General features: G+C 52.2%; 5 protein-coding genes across 5 annotated transcripts; 3 read left to right on the forward strand and 2 right to left on the reverse strand.

The window, feature by feature from the left end:
• Nucleotides 1-226: 226 nt before the first annotated feature.
• J4E88_003794 (uncharacterized protein) lies at nucleotides 227-2,965 on the reverse strand (the record flags this gene model as incomplete). The annotated part of the gene is made up of 6 exons (XM_049397442.1): nucleotides 227-903; nucleotides 959-1,603; nucleotides 1,659-2,148; nucleotides 2,213-2,485; nucleotides 2,534-2,793; nucleotides 2,842-2,965. The coding sequence occupies 6 exons, from the start codon at nucleotides 2,963-2,965 to the stop codon at nucleotides 227-229; spliced, it is 2,469 nt and encodes an 822-aa protein (XP_049256830.1).
• A 2,943-nt stretch (nucleotides 2,966-5,908) lies between these two features.
• Nucleotides 5,909-7,212, forward strand: J4E88_003795 (uncharacterized protein; the record flags this gene model as incomplete). Its single annotated transcript, XM_049397443.1, has 3 exons — nucleotides 5,909-6,152; nucleotides 6,206-6,682; nucleotides 6,728-7,212. 3 exons carry the CDS (start codon nucleotides 5,909-5,911, stop codon nucleotides 7,210-7,212), a joined length of 1,206 nt encoding a protein of 401 aa, XP_049256831.1.
• Nucleotides 7,213-8,047: 835 nt separating this feature from the next.
• J4E88_003796 (uncharacterized protein) lies at nucleotides 8,048-9,542 on the forward strand (the record flags this gene model as incomplete). The annotated part of the gene is made up of 4 exons (XM_049397444.1): nucleotides 8,048-8,302; nucleotides 8,366-8,489; nucleotides 8,540-9,093; nucleotides 9,150-9,542. 4 exons carry the CDS (start codon nucleotides 8,048-8,050, stop codon nucleotides 9,540-9,542), a joined length of 1,326 nt encoding a protein of 441 aa, XP_049256832.1.
• A 1,495-nt stretch (nucleotides 9,543-11,037) lies between these two features.
• J4E88_003797 (uncharacterized protein) lies at nucleotides 11,038-11,664 on the forward strand (the record flags this gene model as incomplete). Its single annotated transcript, XM_049397445.1, has 1 exon — nucleotides 11,038-11,664. The coding sequence occupies one exon, from the start codon at nucleotides 11,038-11,040 to the stop codon at nucleotides 11,662-11,664; it is 627 nt and encodes a 208-aa protein (XP_049256833.1).
• Nucleotides 11,665-14,306: 2,642 nt separating this feature from the next.
• J4E88_003798 (uncharacterized protein) lies at nucleotides 14,307-15,354 on the reverse strand (the record flags this gene model as incomplete). Its single annotated transcript, XM_049397446.1, has 4 exons — nucleotides 14,307-14,767; nucleotides 14,820-14,962; nucleotides 15,019-15,214; nucleotides 15,273-15,354. 4 exons carry the CDS (start codon nucleotides 15,352-15,354, stop codon nucleotides 14,307-14,309), a joined length of 882 nt encoding a protein of 293 aa, XP_049256834.1.
• Nucleotides 15,355-15,583: the final 229 nt, after the last annotated feature.

Consider the following 15,583-nt stretch of genomic DNA (forward strand, 5'->3'; position numbering starts at 1 on the left):
ATGCCGTGGCGGATGGGTCTCGTTGTGCTGTCGCAGGAGGCGTTTCAGAGTGGTTCACGTGATCGGAGGGTGTGCGGAGTGTGTCAGATGTGTCGGATGGCTTGGCGGGGGGTTTGATGTTTGACAGAGGTTGACATCACGAGAATTTATTGATGGTCTCTCCTACCGCAATTGCCCACCACCATCTGTGCCGTCACGACGCGGGTTGGTGCAGTGCTATGCTGCATCAGTTGGAGAACTGTGCACTCTCACCAACATCAACGACCTGGTGCCCAGGACTGGGCGGCACATCGCCTGACTCCCACACAATCTGTTGTTCTCCGAGCTTGAAGACAATCTCGCCTCCCTCTGTCATGATGCCGCCCGCGTCTTCATGCTCGAACCAGTTCTTCCCCCATTCCTCTCCGTTAATGCTCACGCCCTGGACGTAGTACCCCTGCTTTCCGCCTCCATCGTCTAGACCCTCGGCCCTGATCCTCAGCGTCTTGTCATGATTGACAGTAATGTTGATGTCGGAGAACCAAGGACTTTCCAGGAGATATACAGGCGTAGTGACTATAGGATACAACCCTAGCATCTGCCAGATGAGCCAGCAATTCAAGGCACCCGCGTCGCTGTTCCCCGGTATACCGTTGGTGGTGTTGAAGTAGAAGTCATTGGCGAGCTGGCGGCTTCGCTCCACGCTCTTCCACTGCTTGTTGAGGTAGTTGTAAAGGTAGGGTGTTTCAAAGTCGGGTTCGTTAGCGACGTTGTTGATGGTCGTGATACCAAGTCCGTTTACGCCGAGGTCTACGCCAGACGTGTTTGGTTGGAAGACGTAGTCGAGACGGTCTTCAAAGTGCGAAGGACCACCCATCAGCGTGATAACGCGCGAGATGTCGTGGGGAACGACGAAGGAATACTCTAGCCTGCTGTTAGTGTGCAAGTAGAAGATGACCACATGCAGGCAGTGACTCACCAAAAGCAGTGCCTTCGTAGCTCTCATCCTCCCAGTTACAATCGCCGCAGTCAGTAATGTCGTAGGTCTTGTGGAAAGTGCCGTTCGCGTATCGCGGCATAACGAAGCCTGAAAAGTTGCGACTCGCAGACTCAGGATCCCAACTCATCTGCCAACCTGCGGACCGACGAAGGTAGAAGTCACGGTTGCCAGGCGCCTCACCAGCTGCGATCTGGCTTACGGCAAAATCGTTGAGTGAGTACTCTACCGTTTTTGAGACTGCACGCGTGCTACGATCAGCCGAAACGTAGCCGAGTTCTATCCAGTCTTTCAGCGCACCACGTCCTTCTTTCAGGGAGCCGTACGGATCGACTGGGTTCTCGTCGAAGAAAGGCAAGACGTCTGCATCCTTCTTGACTGCTGCATAGCCTTCCGTCCAGTTGATCATACCAGTCAAGCCCTTGACGTAGGCATCTGCCAGGACGTTGTCGGCGTTTGATCCTCCCTGGACCAGACCGTTGTAATTGCCAGATCGACCATCTGGAAGGTAACCTTCTTGCTTGAACATGTCGATCAGAGAGCGGATCATAGACTCGTAGTAGCTTGGCTGAATGAGGTGCCAGAGCGAGACCTGGTTTCGGAACAGATCCCACATGGTGTAAAAGTCTTGTACACTAAGTCAGTATATGTCTCATATGCATTTCGTACAGTCAGGACTTACCATCCCAATATGGCTCATCTGATTCCCATAGCGGGTTCTCGCCTACACGCTCGCTGGGTATAAGGTGCATGAAATACAAGCTGGAGTATAGCAACGCCAGCCTGGTCTTGTTTGCCGACTCCGAAGTGTCAACGCGAATCTTGGAAAAGACATCGCGGTTCCATTCGTCACGCGTCGCTTGCGCGGTATCCCCGATTGACCACGAAGAGAGCTCGGCGTTCTTGTACGAACATGCCTTGTCAACGGACATGAAGGAGATGCCTACTCGCGATTTGATCTCGGTGGCATTAGTCCAAGTGAAAACTGCCCCAACGCGGTCGTTCATCGGCCCTGACCGGGCTGTTGATCCAGTATACGTAGGCCGAGGTGTTGTGCCATTATTGAACGACCGGAAGTGTCGACTGACAGGGAATGTGTTCTTCCCCTTGAAAGCACGTGCCTCGTCAGGCAGGCTATCGAATTCGCCGCACACGTACACGGTGACTGGTGCCTAAACGTAGGTGTACGAAGTCAGTACATGTCTCACATGCAGTTCGTACAGCGATATTCCTTACACCAACGTTCCACCCACCTGCTATGGATGTGTAGCCAGTATATGTGCTGTTGTTCGGTTGAATCTCAATCTCGCCGCCTGTGTAGAATTGAGAATCCCATGAGCGTGTCAGATGGGGTAGGTAGTGCGACAGGTCAACCAGAACGTGCTTCTCGGACGAAGACGGATATGTGTAATGGTATAATCCTGCGTGTCGAGAGGCCGCGAGTTCGACCTTGACACCAGATTCGAGCTCGGTACGAAAGTAGCCAACTTGCGCAACGTCTTCGCCAATCTAGAAGCCTGTCAGAAGCTGACCATACGTCACATTTGATGACCCTACTCGATCCTGCCAGTAAGTCCGATTGTCCAGCAAATTGACATCGCCATCAATGCTCGTCAGCGGCATCTGTGAGGGGTATCCATATTTCGATCCTCCGCCGGTTCCTGACTGGTGCATCAAGCTGATGCCAGTCACATGGCCTTGAGGTGTATATCCGCCGTTGAGCGCACTCTGGTTGATGGGCTCTTCATACGTGTCGATACCCAGTTTGACCATGCCAAATGGTACTGCGCCACCCACGAATACATCACCGCCACCGTCTGGTATCAGTTAGAAGTGAGCTTGATGCATATTTCTGGGCATCTTGCATGCGTAGCCAGGTATTGCGCCTTCAGTCCCGATGAATGGATTCACGAACTGCGAATAATCGACGTCTTGTGCTATTGCGCATGGCGCAAGTACCAGCAGAGACAATAATCGGGTTCCCAACATCTTGAGGGCAATTGATGTAGACGGACGAGTTGTAGTTTCTTTTACCTCTTATGCGTCCCAGCCGTTGGTGCACCGCTTTCCAAGGTACCCCGCATGCGCGCATCGCTCCCCAGGCGGGCGTTGTCGGTTTCACACCCTGATTGAGCTTTAAGGTTACATCGTCAATGAATCCTTCGTCGATAAAGCCGTTGCAGCGGGTTATGACGTTGGCTCTCGGGTCCCTCTTCCCCGTCAGGCACCTGCCAAGATGCGGAGACGGCACGTGATGTGGCACGTGCGCACTCTCGGAATCATCTTCCGAGGGAAAGGACGCGTCTTTCATCGACTCTATCAAACTCCCAACTTCACTTCGTTGGCGCTCAACAAGAACGCATTCTCTTCTTCGATGAAACGTATGTGTTGAGCGATGCACCACGACGGCATTTGCTTGTCCCAGCGCCCCTTCAGTCAGACAAGGACCACCTACTGGCCACACCTTTCGCACCAACCCCGACCGATTGAGCCGACTCCCTCCAAACCTCAACGTTGTGTACATGACAACATTACATTAACACCAATGGTCAAGACACATCGCTTGTCTTTGTGCTGAATCCTGAAGCCTATCTTGTTAGGCCCATCAGGCATGTGCGTCACTCAGTGTGAGCATCGGAGCTCCTCACATGTCTTCCTCTTTCGAGTTTGATCTACGAGATAACATGTCGAACCTTATGCATGCGTGTAGGTCATCGCTGCGAAAACCAAAACTCCGAGGCAAATGCATCGATCGAAGTCGTCTGGAAGTGCCGGCTCTCTAGTATTCTGGATGGTGGGCTCCAACGCATAAGTTTGGGCCCTAGCGCAGATGCCCTACACTACACAAAACATGAAGTTGACGTAGAGAGAATTTAGGAGGGGAGATGGTGTTGATTTAGTCGATGGCGAGTGTGAACCCGAACGAGCTAGGCTGGCCGATCTGCTCCGCAAACTTTGTCTTCGATCCCAGCTGCCTAGTTGCTGGTTGGCCTACAGAGAAAGGTTTAGATCCCGAAACTTAGACATGGAGAATACGCCACCCTCCATGGGAAATCGACGAACGCGGTCAGCGCATAGGGCGCATGCAAGCATCCTGAACTCTCATGCCTACGCCCGGCGGGTAATTCGAGCGCGCCACTCCCTTTGCAACCGCGACGACCTGGTCACGAATAGCTGCTTCTTAGCACACAAGTGACTCGTAAAGATGTTCATTCAGGCCAACTGCGGCTGTGTGGACCGAAAACACAGCGCTGACAACAGAGTTTACAAAGGCTGCAAAGCGCTGCTGATGCACTACAGGATACCGTTAGGGTGTTTTCACGCCCTGCATCGTGAAAATGAACCATTACTATATCAACTTGTAGTGTAAGCTACCCAACACCCGTACATCCGCTTCAGAGCGATGTCCAATTCGTCGGCAGTGTTTGTAACGACTAGGAGCGACGAACCAGAGGTGCTCGGTCGACTTGTCTAGTAGTAAGTCCACTTGCGGTAAGGCAAGCGACAGTTAGCTGTACAAGGCTGTTCGCCTCGTCTTTGAACTTACACCAAAACCAACATCACCAGTCCAGATCACGATGCGTCACACTCTTGTATCGATTGGCTCGTCGCTAACGATGAATGCGGGGTCTTGGGTAGCAACTATCGTGACGACAGGCACATTGCTGCCATTTGTGAAAGAGGTGCAGACACACGCGCAGCCTACCAAGTACGTCGAAGTGGCTGATCTGCCGTTGGCACCTCACTCACTAGACCACAAACACTATCTCATGTGGGCGGAAACAGTCACCCTATGAATGAACATCTTTATGAACAGTTGGCCGCAACTTCGTTGCGCAATGTTGCCACAGCATGTTGCTGCCATGCGACTACGTTTGCAGTGGTTGCGATATCCCTACGTTGCTGCATTGGGGGTAGTTGACTTACCTACCGCAACCCCTGCCAACGTTTGCCCAGCGCATACTCATCAGACTAAGGTGCGATGTTGCTGGGTCCAACCTCCTCCCGTTGCCTTCGTGGTCATAGGTTTACCAGCATCCCCAAGATAAGTCCGAGCGCGGCATGTTCCAGATCGTCCAAAACCGCGGCTGTCGATTGCGCACTCGGCATTCATTGAACTTTATCAGAATAAAGGGTGATGACCGAGCATCAGTCTATCCGCGCGCTGGCCCTAGTGCGACAATGGAAGCCGACCCACTCTTGCTAGGGAACAAGATTTGCGACTACAATCGAATGCACCCTGGCATCAATCTACACAAGTCCCGCTCATGACCTGAAAACCGCGATGGTATGACTGCCGGGACAGACGGGCCCTTTGTTAGCGCGCGTACCAAGCGGCGAAGTGGGAGGGATCTCCGCTCTCGGGCCGTCGTTCACTCAAGCCAATGCGAAGTGCAAAAACCGCGATTGGCCACGTATCTGGAAAATGACGAGGGTGCACGCCGACGTGATACTTACCGGCTCTTGCTTCAGGCCCGAGTCAGACAAGCCTAAAGCACGTACCAGAAACGTTCACACCGAGACGAGGTTTGACCAGCGAATACCCACATCTTTGAGATGGTCTTGGGCAAATAGGCATAAAACTTCCAGTGAATTGCATACCTGACAAACACGATATCGCGATAGCTTCTGCGATCGAGCTCGGCGAGATCTTCGCCGCACCCTGGCATGCGGAAGAGTCTCAGGCACTAGCCTATCGTATAGTTTGTGCCTTACATTTCGACATCCGCGGAGCATCCTTACCTATAGATTGTACCCTCATCCCGGAGGAACGCAGCCCTTTTTGGATGGAACTCCGTGGGACGTTGATATACCTATACCGACTGGACGTTCCCATCGTATCCGACTCCTCGGTCCCCCGCGAGCGCGATCAAGATGTCCACCCAATTCGATAACTGGCGCAGTGACCCGAGTGAGTCGCACTCGATGTTGATGGCCGTCTCGACATGGTCACTTGGTGGAGTCTCTTTCGCCTTTTTGGTTGTTCGCTGTTGGATCCGTCGTTCCCAGAAGAAGTTCTGGTTTGACGACATTGTACTCATTATCAGCTGGGTAAGTAAGGCGAAAGGTCGAACTGAATCATGGATCGCTGATATACCACAGTTTATGCTCCTTGGTCAACTCATCTTGAACCAACTCAGCATCAACCTCGGTTTTGGAAAGCATGCGCTCGACAGTAAGACTTCGCAAAGAAGACTTCATTCAACCTATCTCTGACCTTCTGGCTAGTTGACTTCAGCCACTTCGAACGTATCACGTACTATGGCGCATCCGCGCTCACCTTTTCTATCACGGGCATCATCCTTAGCAAGATCTCGTTCGGGCTCACCTTGCTTCGGTTGACTGACGGATGGCTGAAGGCCTACGTTTGGTTCGCTATCGCTACCCTTGCCTTATTCGCAATACCAGTTGCGGTCCTCCCCTGGGTACTGTGCAAGCCAATAACGAAGACCTTTGTTGATATCCTTCCCGGCACATGTATCGACAAGGAGCCTTCCGTAATATACGGAAGATTCCAGGCTATATGGGCTGCCATCATGGATATTTCTCTAGCATTGTTGCCTTGGAAGGTCCTCTGGAATCTACAGATGCGCACCGCGGAGAAGATCGGAGTTGGTGTTGCCATGAGTCTGGGTATCTTGGCGGGAGTCACATCTATTCTCCGAGCCAGATACGTCGAACAGCTCCAGACCCAGGATCTTTCCTGTAAGCTATTGACGCTCTCTATCTGAAACGAGCTAACCAAAGCAGACCAAGCGTATAACTCCGTCATTTGGTCAACAGCAGACACGGCCATGACTGTTGTTGCCACGTCCATCCCGGTACTACGTGTCTTCTTCAAGCAAGCGGTCAACACGGCCATCTCACATTACCACAACTCAACCAACCGAAGCAACAAATCGAAATCTACTGGAACTGGAAGCACTCCTTCCAACCCTATCAACAACGCAAGCACACTTGCGAATCAAAGTGCACGACGATTGAACAAGAACACATCACGTACATTGGAGAACACGAGCACAGATTCATTATTCAAAGACGACGACCTGGAGCGTGGCCCCAAGGAGGGTTACATTGAGTTGGACGATCTCATTGTTGACGAGAAGACTGGAAGGGTTTCGGCCGCAACACCCGAGTCATTGCCAGAGTCCATGTCACGGGCGCACCTACACGGTGATGATTGGCCCTTGGCAGACCATATTCAGACGCACATAGAAGACATACGGAGGTTGTAATGGAGCTTACGGGTAATTGACAATCACGAATAATGCCATAACGAAGATGTTTGCTCACCAATTCTCGGCCGCGAATTGGCATCACCCTGAATTCATTCTCCATGACTACTGTTGAGTCTTGTTAATTATCCTAGCCATCGCATTACTTTCTTCGAGCATTCAGAACATGAGTAATGAGAGGCGAGAGGACCCTGAAGACCGACTCTCGTCGGAGTCTTCTCATTCGCCTTTGCCCGGTTCCTGACTCCGCTCCCTTCCGGCTAGCGGCATCTGATCTACAGGCCCGCCTCCACGCTGCGGCAGGTTCCCAGGTAGCGCCACTGCACGCCCACCACCATGACAACGCCTAGCGTCCCCGGATCCCAAATCGCACTATGCGCGCATCAGGGGCCTTGTCGCCCTTGCGACCGATGGGATCGGAATCATCTACCGACCAATCGAAGATGACGTGATGAGTCGACCGACATTAGTCGATATCTTAATCGATGTCTCTAGCATGTCAGGCGCATATTCAAGGCTGCACCACCACTCTCTTTTCCTAACTTCGGCCCTTCCGTCGGTCGTTCATTTGTAGAACAGAGTCATTGTTCTACGCTCGCGCAGAAGGTTTGCCATCTCATCAGCGACGTACATGATCTCAGCACGATGATCAGGCACACCACTCCTGAATTAAACTTCCGCTACGAAATTCGCCATGGTTGATTGGTGGCGTTCATGTCATTCGCCGTGAACACCTCAGACTGTTCGCATATAATAGACCTTCAACTGCCAAATTGCTTTTCACCCGTCACCGATACATACGCTCCTTAGTCTTTGTATAGTTTCAGTCGCAAGCATGAAGGCATCCATTCTATGCGCTACGCTCCTTTCATCGGCAGTTCTTGCCTTCCCCGCCAACCTCCTCAACAACCTCCCTGCTGATCTCAGCGATGAGGGGCTCGCAGAGATCACAGAGCTGGCGGCAAAAATCACCAGAGCGGTCGAGGATATGCCGGCCAACTTGGCCAAGCGACAACTTGGTGCTAGCATCCTACCACCGGGATTCGATGCGGATGCTCAACGCATCAGCACCACGGGTGAACACCGTTATGTAGGTGGACTCTTGGGATGGAAGACTTGTTCTTGCATCAATTTCTAACACGTCCACCTACAGATTGCACCAGGCAAGAATGATCTTCGCGGACCTTGCCCAGGTCTGAACGTCATGGCGAACCATGGCTATCTCCCCCGCAATGGAATCGCATCCGTCACGCAGTTGACTACTGCATCGAACGAAGGTACGCATGTTGTCACTGGATTGTCAGCCAAATTGCTCACAGCGCCGTAGTTTTCGGTATGGGTCTCGAGCTCTCCGCTTTCCTGTCAGTCCTTGCTACCGTCATGGGCGGCGACATTGTCTCGTCTTCCATCGGTGGCCCGCCCAGTGGGGGCCTGCTTGGTGGACTCACCACGGGACTTGGTCTCGTTGGAAAGCCGCAGGGTATGAGCGGGACACACAACCGTTTCGAGGCTGATTGCTCTCCCACACGAGAGGACCTGTACAAGAACGGCAACCCGGTGTCCCTCAATCTCCCTCAGTTCGAGGAACTGATGGCCATGCCTATCGGCCCCAACGGCTACGACCTCACTGTCATGCATCCTTTCCGTGGCTCTAGATACAACAACTCCGTCGCTACCAACGGACACTACTGGGCTGGACCTCTGACCCACTACGCTATCAACACTGCGACCTACCTGTTCACCTTCCACTTCTTCTCGAACCACTCTGCAGATTACCCATCAGGTTATCTCGACGGAGAAACCCTCAAGTCGTTTGAAGGCGTCACAGGACAGAAAGGCAGCTTCAAGTGGGCTCGTGGTCAGGAGAAGATTCCCGAGAATGTAAGTTTGCTCTGCATGCATCATCAGCGGTCGAAACGTACTAACACTTACTGCAGTGGTACCGCCGCGCCATTGGTGATGACTACGGGATCGCAGCCTTCACCCTCGATGCCGTAGGCGCACTCCAAGCTCTTCCCTACATGGCCGTCGTCGGTGGCAACACTGGCGAGCCCAACACCTTCACTGGCGTCAACATCGCCGATCTCACTGGTGGTGTCTTCAATGCCGAGACCCTGCTCGAAGACAATAACCTTATGTGCTTCGCATTCCAGGCTGTCAACTCTGCCAGTCCGGATATCTTGAAGGGTCTCCTCGGCAATGTTCTGCTTGCTGTGCAGAAGTTGACCGATGCCCTGAATCCTATCCTTGCGAAGCTTGGCTGCCCTGACCTTGCCAAGTATGACAAGTCTTTGCTTGCCAAGTTCCCGGGTGCTGGTGCTGGAATTTAGTTGGGTGTGAGAGGATGACTGCTATATGATACCAATACCTACTTCACTTCATATGGTGTATTAATACCTACTTAATGAATATCATCAAGACTTAATGAAGCGCAAAGCAAAGATCCCGTTGACCTTCGCGTCCAAACGTGCCACAGCCCTTCCGTCTCTTGTGAGAGACTGTCGCTGAACAACATAGTGAAGCGTTGTGGAGGACAGAGATCATAGGCTGAATGTATCGAAAAGTAGAGAAGTCCAGATCCAAGAGAATCATGAAACTGGAGTCGGATAGTGGCTGAAACCGGCCGTCATTGCACCGAACCCCTTCGCGGGCGTACAATCACGTCGGGAAGACATACCATGGAAGAGGCCGGAGCCTCTATCATTGGCATGATGCTCACCTGCTGAGGGCGTGCATTCGCAACGCGCGAACGTTGTAAATGAGATGATCAGAGCCCACCTCCTCAGTGGGTCGGGCCAATCTCGGGCTATGACCGCTAGTGGCGTCATGACTGCTCCCAGTCCGTACACACTTCAACCATCACCAGTACGCACATTCAGATCACCATCTTCGAAACGTATGTCGATAAAGTCCTTTAATGAGCCCTATACCGCTGCCTGGATTTCAGGCTGCTGCAGCATCGCCCTGTCGCCTAATCCTCTCGTCTCTTCGAAAGCACGCGCCCATGTCTCGAAGAGCCAATCTCATCTGGGCATCCCTTTGGAAGAGCGTTAACAGCTTGACAACAAACGGTTTGTCATACGTCTTGCTCCTATCGGCAGCATTGCGATAGCTGACCGGTTCTTGACCTGCTGTTCACGAAGCCGTGCAGATGATATCTTACTCGAACGGCCTTTCAAGCGTGCCCTTCCTTCCGGACGGCATGGAACCCGAGCAACAGTAGGTTACGAGGAGCAAATGGCGCGAAGGTTACTACGAGAAGAGACATCGAATTTAGTCACGATGCGCTTAGATTCCGTCCAAGACATCCGCATCGTATGTTTTGCGTACTTGGCGAACGAGAACCCGCGACAAATTAGCGATGCGTATCTTGGGCTCATCAACCTTTGCACCCATGCTCATGCTAATTCGGGATGTACACTTCGCAACTCGATCATCCATTTGAACTGAATGTTTACAGCATGCGTTGAGGCGTGATGCTTCCAAGGCGCCGAGTCGGCTGTTGGTGTGGGCCAAGGTGCGCGAAACCCAGCACGCGTTACAAAGATGCATCATGTATCGGCAGGACATCTTCCAGGCCAACACCAAGCCTTGGTGCTAAGGCATCCACGTACGCTGTATCACCACATGTGGCGAGTATATAACCAGATGGAAGAGGCGCTGTTTGAGGCTCGGTAGGAATAATTCGCTGTTGACCAGTCCTTTCTCCAACACACTCATTCATACTTTCGCTTCTTTCGCTTCTCTTCTACACGTTCTTTTGACAAGACATCTATCGCATACCTTTTTTCAATACACGCTTCTTGAAAACCTCATCATACCATAATGTATACCGTCGCGTTGATCACCATTGCAAGCCTGGCGCTGAGCGCAACCGCCGCGCCAGTCGCAGCATCACCTCTCGACATCGGCAACGGTCACATGCAGCTACAGATCAACATCGACCTGACCGGTAAAGACGCCGTCGCAGCCAATGCTATCGATGCTCAGCAGCTGTTCGCTTTCTCCTCCACCCACTTCGTTCATGCCGTCCCGGAGGAGGTCGTCAACGGCACCGAACTAACCGGTGGTCTCGCCGGCGCATCCGGCACCTTCAACTTCGGCATCAACAGCGCCTCCAACATGATCTGCTACAACATCACGCTGCACAACTTCCAAGGCGAATTCGACTCCCCCGCGACTACGGCCACGCATATCCACGAGGCCGCGCGCGGTGCTAGTGGACCACCTAGAATCTCATTCCCCAACCCGGAGCTTGTAGAGGGAAGCGATACGGTTAGGAACAGCGCAGGATGTATCAAGGGCCCGTTTACGACTGGTGTAATGGTTGAAGGAAAGGATTCGGGCGAGGGCTTCCATGTTAGCATGATTGAAGCCAACCCGGCGGCTTTCATGGCGGACACTCATTCTAGCTTGGCGCTACCTGGTGCAGTTAGGGGACAGATGGCATAGTTGAACCGTTGATCTTATTTCACTCAATAATTGTAATGCAAACTCTGTACACGTTGTGATAGTACCTGCGGAATGACAAGTGATAAGTCCTAAAAGCTTCTATCATCCACAGCAATCATGCCTTTTTCGCAGCGGTCTTTCGCTCGTTATCTTCCACACGAATTATTGGAACGACGCTGATGCGCATACCCCTGTACTTTTTCGTGAACCAACTTTCGGTAATTGCCTTGTTCCATTCCGTTGTCGAACTTGCAGTACGCCCCCATCTCAGTATTGCAGAACCAGAAAGGGCATAGAAGAAGTGATTCAGCGTGATACCTTCAGGCTCAGAGATCTTGATGACTGTGGGTTTTTCCTTGTTCGGCTGATCATCGTGAAGCCTATAGCTGACGTGTAATTCGATCTCCTTGAGTGGAGGCCACGTTATGAACATTCGTCGCCAAGATGCGTCTGGATTGGGCAATCCAATCCGTCTGTTGAGGGTACGAAGGAGGTGCCAGCACCTGATGTAGGGGAGTTTGGGGTTGTTGAAAGCAGCAATGGAGCTAGACTCTGGTAATCCGAAGAAGCGACTCAGAAGAGGGTGTGCGATACAGTCGGCGAGTACTTCCGATCTGGTGGGACGACTGTCACCATGATCCAACCATTTCTTTTCTAGGAAGGCATCCCTTAGGTTTGAATCGATCTGCTCTGCCATAGATTGCCGGTACCGAAATAGTGTCTTGGAAGTATTTTGATTGTCCCTGATCAGTTCGCACCAACGCTTTGAGATGCGCTCGTAGCGCAACAGGTCTTCGACAGGTAGCATGGAGAGGGTCCATTCAAGCATCTCCACTTTAAGCAGAAAGGCTTCCATGATGTAGGTGGTTGTTCGATGTGGAGGGTTATTCGTGCACTGCACAGCAGAACTTATGCTTCAAACAATGTTTGCTGCAAGCGCTGCCTGGAAGCGACATGAACCTGCCAGCAGCATCGCATTCCGGTTAGCTAGTCTGCCTTCTCTAGCACAGCAACCTTATCATCCGCTCTCCGCTCGAGAGCCGCCCGTCTCCTCAGATACCAGATCTGCACAGCATATCCCACGACTAATGCCAAACCCAATACGAGCATGGGGACTAGCAGCCAACGAACAGTTTTCTATATGTCACGTCAGTCAGCATCCGCTATTCCAATCTATGTTCTCGATTTCAATCTTACAGTCTCCACACACGCCATCCTCCTTGCCGCATCATCCGTTTTCCGTATGACAGGTAGCATAACGCAGGTCGCTAGCTCACGCGTGCATGTGAATTCGTCGTTGTATTTCGTCAACACAGTCGGTATTTGACAACGTTTGGATGACTGGTAGTGTAAAATCGTGGACCATATCGCGGATGCAAGTGTGCTGGCGAACGATGTGACTGCAAGTACCACAGTTGTGATGTACACGATATTGCCTCGAAAAGGATGTTGCGAATTCTGGAAGCGTTGTAAGCCCTGATCAAGATACAGCCATCGCGAAGAATAGTACCTGTGTATTTTCTTCCATCACGGCTCTGGGCTTCGCTCGCAAAATCCAGATACTAAGTACACTTGCCACGACGCCCAATACCGCTCTCGCAACGGCTAGTCTATCATATGTTTCGTTGTAGTCAACAGCGATCCACTGCTGAGTCGTCTGATGCTCGTCATATGTTCCATCTGTTCCTCTCCAGATGTACCAAGCGTCAGCGGGGAAGTATTGAACCAAAAGCCATTTCGCGTGACCAGTGAGACCGAGGGTGCCAATGGATGCGATCAAGAGTAGGATGGAGCTTATGAAGAGTATGCGATGAGATAGGCTGGAACAAGGCATCTTGGTGTTGGCGCTGTGAATGTCGAAGGAGGCAGAAATGGGCGTTCGCGATGAAGAAAAGAAAGCGAAGTCCAAGTATGAGAGGATTCCACAGTCTCGAAGAAATTAAGCCCCTAGAATTACTTCGTATTGAATGCTAGCATCACCGACTACCCACAGTCTCAAAGACCTGCGTTCGGCCAGACCTCGGTAGAGACGTATGTCCGTGGCTGTACCCTATCATACTGTGAGATATACGTCGATGGGAACCATTGCAGGAAATGAAGGACTACAGCCCCCTATCGTGTAGCGCATGTACGAAAAGAACCACAGCAACTTGACAGAATCTGATTCATGTCAGCTGTATGCGCAGCATCTACATTTGTTGGTGTTGATGTGGTGAGCAGGCTGGCCTATGGAGCGGCTAAATTGCCGGATCATGTCAGCACCGCTTTGATTTGCGGGGACCAGATCGAGGCCTACATAAGCGCAGCAGCACTGCCACTTCAGGGCGCTGACTCGGGGTCAGTAGGGCCAGTTTTAGTGGCACTGCGCAGATGCTGCCTTGCTGACTGTCGAACATAGACTCAAAGTAAGGGTTGCATGCTTCGTGTGATCGGTGGGTGCGCTGTCATTCATCGCCATGGGGCAACTTCGTCTCGAGGCATTGGCTGAACGTCTTACCCCTATGGTTTGGGTTGACAGCTAGCAGCGGTACGTCAGCCGACCAGACGATGCATTACTGCCAAGGCAGTTGCATACAATACTACACCGCTGCCCCCTTGGCCACTTTTGTGGCCTATTCTGCGCTTCTCCCTGCTTTCCATCTTCATCGACGGCCCTCTACTTCGTGGACCAAGACGCCACCCAATTCGGCGGTGCCATGCTGCCCATCAAGTTCGCCTCCATTTATGGTGTGTCCGTATTTTGTCGCCGTGTGCGTATACGCTTGCGCATCAGGATATCCGTTCCTGGTCATCTCCGGCGTGCCATACGGATTGATAGAATCACCGTCGCTCGATGGGACAGAAGTACCAGCGGAGTGGCGCTTGGAGCGCTTGAGGATGTATAAGATGGCGACACCGGCGAATGCGATGACCGCAAGCCCCCCGACGACGCTTCCAGCGATCACGGATGTGTTGTTTAAACGACTGCTACCGCCAGCGGGTTGATCCTGCTCGCCGGCCGGGCTCGACGTTGGGGACGGGGTAGGTGCCGAGATGGACGGGTTGCTATTCGATGCAGGTATACTGGAGGCTGCCTGTTGGGACGCGACTGACGTTGAGTCCACTACAACACATTAGTAATAAGTCAAATATAGCATTTGCGCAATGTCACGTACCATTGGCCGGAAGCGCTTGGTAGAGTGTCGTCGACATCAACGGATGGCTGCCTGTCCAATCGCAGTAAATACGCGTGTACGCGTCGGAAGCGCCAAAGGTGGTGAACATAATGTCCGAGTAGCAAAGCCCATAGTCTCCGTCGCTGTTCAGCTGGTTAACATGGCGGAGTCCACGCGCAATACATACAGCTCAACTTACCAGGTACTAGTTACACCTCCAGACCCGTACACCGTTGTATGTGAGCAGCTTGTCCATGCCTCACAACCTGTCTTCGGTAAAGGAGAAGTCGTGGTAATTCCATCAACTTCGAAAGCGGATGACGCTTTGCACGATTGATACAGGCTGCCTGTTGTAAAGAGGTAGCCGTCGGATTGAGGGAAAGTCTTGATCGACCCTATTTCCAGGTCAGATAAGCGCATCTCGAGATCGAGCATGCATGCCAGTGCACTTACAGACTGGCTTATTATCTTGCGTGCCGATGAGCTCGTATCCCATAACCACGATGCCATTTGCAGGACCTTGCCTTGGGAGCATTGCAGGAGCTGTTGGTGCAGGCATTGGGGCATGTATCAGTGCCGCAGCAGCGACATTGATAGATACCATTCGCAAGAGGAAAGAAAACATGGCGATATATGGAGAGGGTCGTATGGCACAGAGCACCCAGGACATGCACTGCTCACGTCGGTGGAAGAAGAGCGACAGAGACGCTCTCAAGGTCCGCGACCTCGTCGCAAAGTGGGTTTTGTCTTTTGGACCCCAACCA

Source organism: Alternaria novae-zelandiae (assembly GCF_023758075.1).
Source record: "Alternaria novae-zelandiae strain BMP 2774 chromosome Unknown scaffold_6, whole genome shotgun sequence".
In the NCBI taxonomy this organism is placed as follows: Eukaryota; Fungi; Ascomycota; class Dothideomycetes; order Pleosporales; family Pleosporaceae; genus Alternaria; species Alternaria novae-zelandiae.